The 10,053-nt window shown below is 47.7% G+C and overlaps 1 protein-coding gene across 2 annotated transcripts in view; it reads left to right on the top strand.

The window, feature by feature from the left end:
• Positions 1–8,491, top strand: part of LOC146782864 (monocarboxylate transporter 13-like) — a 131,961-nt gene extending 123,470 nt beyond the window's left edge. For both annotated transcript variants that reach the window (XM_085637668.1, XM_085637667.1), the window contains one exon: positions 1,885–8,491. In XM_085637668.1, the coding sequence (XP_085493794.1) occupies positions 1,885–2,153 (269 nt within the window). In that variant the 3' untranslated portion in view covers positions 2,154–8,491. The remainder of the gene's footprint in view (positions 1–1,884) is intronic.
• The last annotated feature ends 1,562 nt before the right edge of the window (positions 8,492–10,053 follow it).

Raw genomic sequence — 10,053 nt, 5'->3', positions numbered from 1 at the left:
CAGGTAAAGCCCTCACTGCGATGTAGGTCTTCAATGGACAGCGGTGGTTGACAGAAATGTTATGCTCCTTAACACCAAATGCAGGGTGTAAAACCTATGGTAAGTTGTGCAGAATTTGTGTTGTGACAAAACTGGCTAACACAACCATCAAGATCTTTGTTTCAGGGTAAACAACGCTCATCACTGTTGGATGTTTTAAATCCACCGCTCACCATGGTGATTCAAACATGGAAGCCTGATGTCCCATCACACCTGACTCAGACTCTTATCAGTTGACAAATTCATGAACTTCTTTACTTCAGACAACAATGTTGTCTTGCCAACGATGGCCTAATAGGCATCCTCAAAATATAAAACTTGGCGAGGAATTCATTGTCTCAAAGGGAAACAGGCAGATTTTAGATACCTATTAATGCCACTTCACACCATCTGTTCTGTAACACTTCTTCTGCCCACTTCACAGGTGGGGAGCGAGTTTCAGAAAGCCTCTAGCATCAACTCTGTGGCTGTCACCCATCCTATTGATGAAGAAAGCCGAGCAGCATGAACAAATCTGTACATGTGTTGACATGCACCAGCCGAAAAATGAAAGAAAAAGACCCCATCCTCATTGTTGACAGATTCCTGTCTGTTAACAGAACTGGATTCAAAAGCACCTTCACAAGCTGGGAACACCTCAGTGGCCATACAATCAGCAATCAGCTTGAGTGAGGACATGCTGAGCTATCCATCAATTTCCTAGGAGCGCCATGCATGTCTGTGCACTGTACTTTAAAGATTTAGTGAACAATCAAAGTGTCAATACATGAAGCCCACATTTGGCCTTGTGTTTCGCAAAGAAGATAGGCTAGGGCACTTCTGGAAGGGGGCAATATAAAAATAAATGCCCCAACCACAGTGCAAGGACTGTAGATTTTCGTTCTGATGCCATAGGTAGATCTCCTTAACACAGCCTTTGCATGTTTAGCCCATACCACTGTTAGAGTGGGTGTGATTATAAAAAAGGTTATATATAAAAAAGGATTCTTTTTCGTTTTTCCGTCTTCTCACAGAGGTGGTGTCTAGTCGTGGAACGCACCCTTTCTCTCATTTGAAGGAGAGGTGTGGTGCAGTGGCCAGAGCTGCTGACTCCAGAGCATGGGGCTCACAGTTCGATCCACGGCACTGGCGGCAGCTCACCTCAGCATCATGTGACTCTGGGCAATAACTCACTTAACCTCCCCGACAGCCCTCCAGGGCCTGGATACCTTTAGGGGTGATAAGTTTGTGCTTTACAAATGTGAAATTTATTTATTTATGACAGAGGGATACTCTTATGTTTGTTGTATTCCACAGAACAAACATTGTCCAGAATCCTTTACCGACAGTAGGGAGTGTGAACACTCACTTTCCACCTCACTGAGACCCCACGGCTCTTCTAGGAGCCACCCCGTTCAACCAGCATGCTCATCTGAGACTTCTCTGACATTTAATGGGGCTCTAAGTAGATGGAAAGGAGATTAGTCTCTGTAATGTGGTGGGCTGGAATTTAGAGGAGAGGGACATTCAAGAAGGCAGAAATGAGATGAAGGAACTAGGGCAGGAATGAGAGGGCACTAGAAGGAGCTGGACAGTTGGGGGAGCACTGGAAGGAGATTGAAGGGGATATGAAGTAGCTTAGACGCAGACAGTTGTGATGTTGATTGGAAAACTTGGGAGTGTTGATGGGGAAATGTGAAAAGACTGGGAATATTAGGAGGTGCTTGAAAAGAGTTAGGAGGGGCTCGGATGAACAGTCAAGACACCTGAGGGACAGTGAGATGAGTTTGGCTAGGTGGCTCGTTGTCTGCAGTCCTCGTGTCTGACAACCATCTCTATCTTTGTCTCCCTCATCACGGTTTACAGGATTCCTCAGGGACCTTACAGGGGATTTTAGAGTCTCGTTTATCGTCTGTGGGGGATTCATTCTGGCTGGAAGCGGCATTCTGATGTGCGTCCCTTCATTCTTCTCACGTGCCTCATTGCCCTGCCAGAAGAAGAAGGAGAGCAGCGGGTTACCACGCAATGAAGACGACGCAGCGGTGTTCAGCACTCTGATCTCTCCATCCTCTACGGACCAATCACTGGACGCCTCCCAGGCCACAAAGATGTCCACTGTGTCCAGCGAGTGCTAACCCCTTGCGACAGGAAACATGACAGTCCTACTGCATTGTCAGCCTGAGCCACAGTCTGTAGACATGGTCCGAAGGTGGCGTGCATCATCAGGGATGGTCTCTCTCCTTTCCACTTTGAATGTTTTGGGATGAGGGTGGGTTAAAGGTCTCAATGTATCATTTTTTCCCCATCCTCTCTTTGCAAACTGTAGGAGAAACAAGTCTAACTAGTTCTGGTATAACTTGCCTGATGACTAGCACACAAAACCTGAGACACCTTCAATCATGCAAAAACACTATTGTTAACAAGCACCTTTGGCCAGGAGAGCTTTGTCCAGGTCATAATGAGAGAGCAGCACCTGAGAAGTTTCCAACTCATGTCCAGAGACTGGTCAATAAGAGATGGCATTGTCCAATGGCCATCTTCTGGTTGACGTACTGGATCCTAACTCGTACAATAGGGCACCTTCTGTGAGATCTAGACCTTCAGAGAGCAGCTCTACCCACTGCCATGTCAGCTATCTGGCCATATCAGCAATTTTGCACTAAAAATGCACTTGTCTTGGGCTCCAAGTCTTCGCTGCTTTTCAAAGGGCCAGCAAGATGACTGCCCCTGCCCTTCCGGAGAAGGATGTTGCGACAGGTCCAGTTCCGTCTCACATAGAATATATGCCAGTGGCGGTGCAGAGCTGTACTGTACATGGGTGAAGGAATGTCTGTCTGCGAGGTATCGCATAGCCCTGGAAAACATGTCAATTAGACATGATGGGCCGAACGATGAGATCAGAACATGCAGGTGGTCTATAGAGAACATACTAGGTAGGGTGCACAGGGCATTCACGGAGACTCCACAGGAAAGACACAGGAGATCCACAGGGCAGATACAGGGCACGAGACCACAACCACAGTGGTACCGTAACACTAACACATGGGCTCAACGGCCCAAGCGAGGAGCACAGTATTGGATATATCAAAGCTGCATATACAAGGGCTCCATAAGCATGGCTTCCATAATGCACATACATGGGTCCAAGAGGCATGTATAGGGGCTCCTGAATTCATCTACTGGGCCTCCATAGCATACTCACAGAAGCTCCATAATACACATATTGGAGTTTCATTACCACACACAGGGTTCCATAGTGCACATGCAGGGGCTCTGTACTGTGCACACAGGGTATAGGAAGCCTGATTATGAAGCTGTGAAAGAGAGAGGCCTCAGTTTGATGTGAGCTGTGGCTGAGATCCTACAAAGGCAAAATAATCTATTTCATATTACATAAGCAGGTTTCTGTGAGGAATTCCTGTCTCATTTCTGATGTCTTGGGACCAGCAGCCTAGTCTTCTCAGCGAGAGTTTTATGTGGGACATCTACAGGAACACCAAAAGAACATTACAGAACCCATTACCAATGAAAACCCTGCCTCTTGCAAACAATGCTGAATCATACGTTGGTGCTCCGTGCCATAGCTTAGCTGGCGTATTCTCTGGCTAGGTTTGGGCTCTACAAGTGCCTATGCGGACAAAAAATAAGTTAAGAATGCAAAACAATTCAGCAGAAAGGAAGACAATGTAATGATTAAACTGACACAAAATGAAGACCCTCAGATGTAGAGACCTACAGGATACACTTGCTTCCCCCAACCTTCTTGGACGGGTTCCAATGAGGCCGGAAAGACCTTTTAAGACATAGGAAGCAAGGTGTCATTGGTTATGTTGACAGTGAAAAGATTTGGACGAAGGAGAGCTCCCTATTTTGAGTCCATTATGCTCCAGCCTTTAAAGCTTGGCAGAAGGCCAGATGTTTCAGAGGCAATGAGATATGAACTTTGGCAAATATTTGGAACTCTGCCAGAGGCAAACAATTATGCCTTTTTCTTATCTTTAGACAAAACCTAGAAAGGAAATATGAAAACACACAATAGTCATATAAATAGTGATATATAGTGAGAATTATACAAAATCTAACGGTTCAAGTGATTCTCTTGTATGTGTTTACCTACATGTTCCAAAAATTATGTTTATAGCTTTTTCCTAGCAAAAGTTAGAAAAAAATTTAGGAATGTAGACAAAAATTTGCACTTTAAAAATGCAGCCTGTTGCATCGACTGCACATGGCCTTTAAGCTAATGATACCTTTTAAATGTAACTGGAAAACGTTTTCACATACTGTGCATACTGTGCAAAAGATTTGAATACTAAGCAGATGTGCAAAACGTATTGTGAAGGTTTACAGATGAATTACAAAAGGTGCTAAATATGGCCTTTTAAAGACAAACATGTTTGTCTTTTCTTTGAAACACAGTCTAACGCTTGTGCGGCCACTCATACTGTTGCCCAGTTACATTTTTCTTAAGACTAAGTGATGGGAAACGACTTTGTAAGCCTTTGTGGGAGATTGGACCCATGTGCAGCTGCAACTCGTGTGCTCCTAGAACAGCTCTGGTTTCCATTTTTCAAGCTGCACGTGCAGGAACCAGATGCAACATAGGTTGGGAGCACCTTCACAAGAGTACAATTGTGCACTTGCAAAGGCACCATGACACACACACTGGGGCTCCAGAGTGCACGTGCGAGGCCTTCAGAACACAGAATGGCTGCATAGGTCACATGCAGCGTCTCCATAGGGCACAGACAGAAGTTCATGGATACATACACTGGAGCTCCGTGACACACACACAGGACATTATTCATGCACATACGGGGTCCCCTACTGCGCATGCAGGGGCTTTGCACGTACACGCCTGCGCTTGATGACGCACACATAGATGGTCCATGGCGCACATACAACTCACATAACAAGCACACGGGAGATTTCCATCACTGTTACAGGCGCTCACCTTAGTCCAATCGAGGGTCCAATAACACATACATGTAGTCCACACAGCAGATACAGAGCTCACTTACAAGGTGTTGATAATACACAGAGGGGCCCCATAATGCAGCTAGGGAAGTTCCATATCCCAGATGTAGGGGGTTCATCGCACACGTGTATTGTAGTACATACAGGGACCCCAAATAAAAGGCATTTACAAGGGCCATCTAAAATGCAGAAGAGAGGTTATCTACAGGGCCTGGTGAGCTGCAGCACACGTATAACTCACAGGTGCAATGCAGCACACATATAGGGTCTCCAATGCGCACATAAAGGGTGTTGATCAAGAAAACATGGGGGTTCTACAAGGCATGTACAGGGGCTGCACACTTCACACACAAGGGTTCCATAGGTCCTATACATGGGGGTCATCGGCACACTCGGGGGGCGCGCAGCACAAACATGGACTCCTTGACACACACAGGAGGGCCCTCAGCTCAGGCAAGGGCCTTGGAACACTCAGGGGCCCTCAGCACAGGCAAGGGCCTTGGCACACTCAGGGGCCCCGCAGCACAAACATGGACTCCTTGACACACACAGGAGGGCCCTCAGCACACGCAAGGGCCTTGGCACACACACTGCTATATTTACACCTGCAGGAACCCCTTAGCACTGACAAGGGCACTTCGCTCCATTCAGGGACCCTCAACACATACAGTGTCCCCTATATTACAGGCATGGACTCCTTAGCACCTTCAAGGGTAGTTCACCTCATTCAGGCTCTCGCCTTCCACACAGGGGCCCTTTAATGCATACAGCTTCTTCATGCGGTGTGCATACAGGCCCTATGGCACAAACACAGGGGCACGGGGGCTCTGTGCACCGCAGCATATACAGGTGAACCTGCAGCACATATAGAGGCACTTGGTTAACACAGGGGCACGTTTGCACATACAGGGACTCCTCTGCACTAACAGGGTGCTAGCCCTCATACACTGGCTCCCTAACCCCATGTAGTGTAACTCTCAGCACAAGCGATAGCCCCTCGCCTGATAGGGGGCTGCTCAGTCACTACACATGGGACGCTGCACTCACGTAGGCCCTGTGCACACACAGCGGTCCTTCTTACATATAGGTTGCTTCAGGACATATAGGGTCTCCCACAGCACAGGCAGGCACCTCTGAACACTTTCTGGGACTTTTCACCACAAAGACCCTCTACATACAGAGCCCTACAGCATGTGCAGGGTGCATCAACATGGCTCGGGTCACACACCGGGACCCTTCAGCATATGCAGGTCATACTGGCACATACTCCAGTCTGAAAATACATGGAACCCCTAAGCAGACACTACAGTTCATCAGCAAGCACACACACATTTCTGTCCTCAGCACGCGAGGGTTCCCTCAAACACATGCAGCGGTCCCTCCACACATGCAGTCCCTCGGAATGTGTGGGGACTTCTCAATGCATGCAGTGGATATCAGTGAAGTGGAAATCAGTGCAGTGGAAATCAGTGTACCCAGTACTCACAGGGACCAGCAGCGTCCACACGAGCCCTTCAGCACAGCCAGAGGGCACACAGAGGGCTCCCAGACACACACAGAGATCCCCAGCTCAAGAAGGGGGGATCAGCTTAAATATGGGGTTGTGGAGCATACAAGCGGCTCCTAGCACACGTGTGGCACCCAGCAAAATGAGTGCTCCCTCAGCACACCCAGAGAGCACATGGAGGGCTCATACTCAGAGCCCACGATGGGGGCCATCAGCTCACATAAGTGGTCGTAAAGCATGCAGGTGCTTTCTGTACACGTGTGGCACACAGCACACAGAGGGCTCTGTGAGCACACCCAGAGGGCACATGCAGGACACACAGGCATATACTCAGAGCCACGGTCCAAGAAGGGGGAGATCAGCTTACATAAGGGGGTCGTAGAGCTAAAAGCACTTCCTAGTACCCCCTCCCTCAGCACCCCCAGGGGGGCACACAGTGGGCACCAAGGCATATATTTAGAGCCTTCAGTCTAAGAAGGGTCATCAGCTCATTGAGCTACAAGCACTTCCTACTACACGCCTGGCGCCCAGCACAAAGAGGGCTCCCTCAGCACCCCCAGAGGGCAGACAGTGGGCACACAGGCGTGTACTCAGAGCCTTCAGTCCAAGAAGGGGCCATCAGCTCATATAAGGGGTCATCGAGCTCCAAGCACTTCCTAGTACACATGTGGCACCCAGCACAAAGAGGGCTCCCTCAGCACACCCACATGGTCCACAGTGGGCACCAAGGCCTATATATACTCAGAGCCTTTAGTCCAAGAAGGGAACATCACCTCATATAAAGGGTCATCGAGCTCCAAGCACTTCCTAGTACACATGTAGCACCCAGCACAAAGAGGGATCCCTCAGCACTCCCAGAGGGCAGACAGTGGGCACACAGGCGTGTACTCAGAGCCTTCAGTCCAAGAAGGGGCCATCAGCTCATTTAAGGGGTCATCGAGCTCCAAGCACTTCCTAGTACACATGTAGCACCCAGCACAAAGAGGGCTCCCTCAGCACCCCCAGAGAGCAGACAGTGGGCACACAGGCGTGTACTCAGAGCCTTCAGTCCAAGAAGGGGCCATCAGCTCATATAAGGGGTCATCGAGCTCCAAGCACTTCCTAGTACACATGTAGCACCCAGCACAAAGAGGGATCCCTCAGCACTCCCAGAGGGTATACAGTGGGCACACAGGCGTGTACTCAGAGCCTTCAGTCCAAGAAGGGAACATCAGCTCATATAAGGGGTCATCGAGCTCCAAGCACTTCCTAATACACGCGTGGCACCCAGCACAAAGAGGGTTCCATCAGCACACCCACATGGTACACAGTGGGCACCAAGGCATATACTCAGAGCCTTTAGTCCAGGAAGGGGCCATCAGCTCATATAAGGGGTCATCGAGCTCCAAGCACTTCCTAGTACACGCCTGGCACCCAGAACAAAGAGGGCTCCCTCAGCACCCCCAGAGGGCAGACAGTGGGCACACAGGCGTGTACTCAGAGCCTTTAGTCCAGAAAGGGGCCATCAGCTCATATAAGGGGTCATCGAGCTCCAAGCACTTCCTAGTACACGCCTGGCACCCAGCACAAAGAAGGCTCTGTGAGAACACCCATAAGGTACACAGTGGGCAGCACGGCACATGCTCAGAGCCTTCAGTCCATTAAGGGGGCATCAGCTCATATGAGGGGTCGTAAAGCATACAGGCGCTTTCAAGCAGGCATGTAGCACCCAACACAAAGACGGTCTTTCAGCAAACCCAGAGGGCAAATATAAGGTGCACAGGCATACACTGAGCACCCTCAGCCAACGAAGGGGGGCAACAGAGAATATAAGCACTTCCTAGCACACGTGTGGCACCTGGCACAAAGCAAGCTCCCTCAGCATAAACAGGGATACTTCTGGACATACAAGGACCCCTCTGTGCAAATGCAATGTTATGCGATTTTACTGTATTTTTAGAGAACAAACTATCACCTAGGAAGTAACTGTAGAGATTGAACAAACCCCGAATAAAGGAAATACAAAACCCACTGGAGAGATTTTTAAAGGGCAGGAGGTGGTGGCACAAGGTCGGTCATGGTAAGAAGATCTTAGATTTAGATGTTTTAAGTTTAAAAGGTTGTTTGCCATCCACCACCTGAAGGTCCTAGAAAATGAGTTCCAAATGTTTACATTGTTTATTTGTAATGCACAACTATCTGTCTGTGTTGAGCAGAGTGAAGCAAGAATATGGTTCGCTTTAACACCTTACGACTGCAGCATCAAGTGTGTTATTGTAATAGCGATATAGTACCCGCGAACTGGGGTTTCCAGTCATTTTTACACCTCTATAATCTAATCCTAACCCGATCCTAATCTAATCTAATCTAATCAAATCCTGATCTATTCTATTAGTAATCTAATCCAATTCTATTCCAATCTAATCCTATTCTAATCTAATATATTCTAATCTAATCTAATGCAATCTATCCTAATCAAATACAATTCTAATCTAAACGAATCCTATTTTAATGTAATCTAATGTAATGTAATCTAATCTAATTTAATCCAATTTAATCTAATCTAATGTAATGTAGTCTAATCCTAATGTAATTTAATCCTAATCTAATCATAATTACTAGGGTTGTGTGTTTTCATCTTATTTGACTACGCCAGGTTTCGCTCTTTGGGGAAAGTACCCTGTGCAAGGATAAGCTGGTCTTGAAGAAACCCACATCTGCCCCTCACTCCTGTAGGCAATCTTTTCTCCAGGTTGTACGTTTGTTGTCATGTCTTTGCTGGTCCTGCCTGTCTAGATGGGCTTATTGACAGGTGTCGCGGTACGCTGGACTTTGTCTCCAGTTTATAGCTGATCATTAGTCCTTTTTTTCACTTTTGGTGTCCAACACTTCATCGATAAAGCAAGGGCAACGTTTCAATGACATACTCTACATACATGGTGGTGAATACTCTTCATAGACCTCCATGCTAAGATGCCAATCAATAAACAGATCTCGACAGCTGTTGGTCAGAGAGGTGGAAGCAGTAAACCCAAGTAAGTAGTTGGTGTAAACAAGGGTTCACAGCTACTCTGTGGATAAAACACACTGCAAAGGCGAGGCCTATATTGTCAGAGCAGGTTTCACTCTCTTTCCGATCTGCTCATAATATTTCTGGCGAAGGGTCTCCTGCACCCTCAAGACACACAAGAGGAATCAACAGCAAAGAAGCTGAGAGAAGAACCACAATGGCAAGAGTGCGCACCGGAGGTCCTTCTGAACCCAATGTTTAAGTGAGTGCACTGTCTGCATGCAGAGAGTATTCGACTCCATCAATAGAGGTACAAACAAGACAGCGACAGAGTAGTACAAGAAATGTCAGACTCCATCACACCTGCTAGCAATCACTCTGAACTGCATTCCAATCCATCGTTTTTAGATCATCTGTGCCATTACAGATAAGGATCAACTGTGCTGAAATCAGCCTTGGCCCTCTCTCAAAGGCACAGTGCACCCAGAATACTAGGCCACATTCCCTCTAAAGGGGCGCACGAGCAACCCAGACACGTTTCAACCTTGCTGGTCTTTATCAG

The sequence above is a fragment of the Triturus cristatus genome, chromosome 12, assembly GCF_964204655.1.
Source record: "Triturus cristatus chromosome 12, aTriCri1.1, whole genome shotgun sequence".
NCBI classification, from domain to species: domain Eukaryota; kingdom Metazoa; phylum Chordata; class Amphibia; order Caudata; family Salamandridae; genus Triturus; species Triturus cristatus.
The sequence above is the reverse complement of the archived record's forward strand: the minus strand, read 5'-3'. Positions and strand labels throughout refer to the sequence as shown.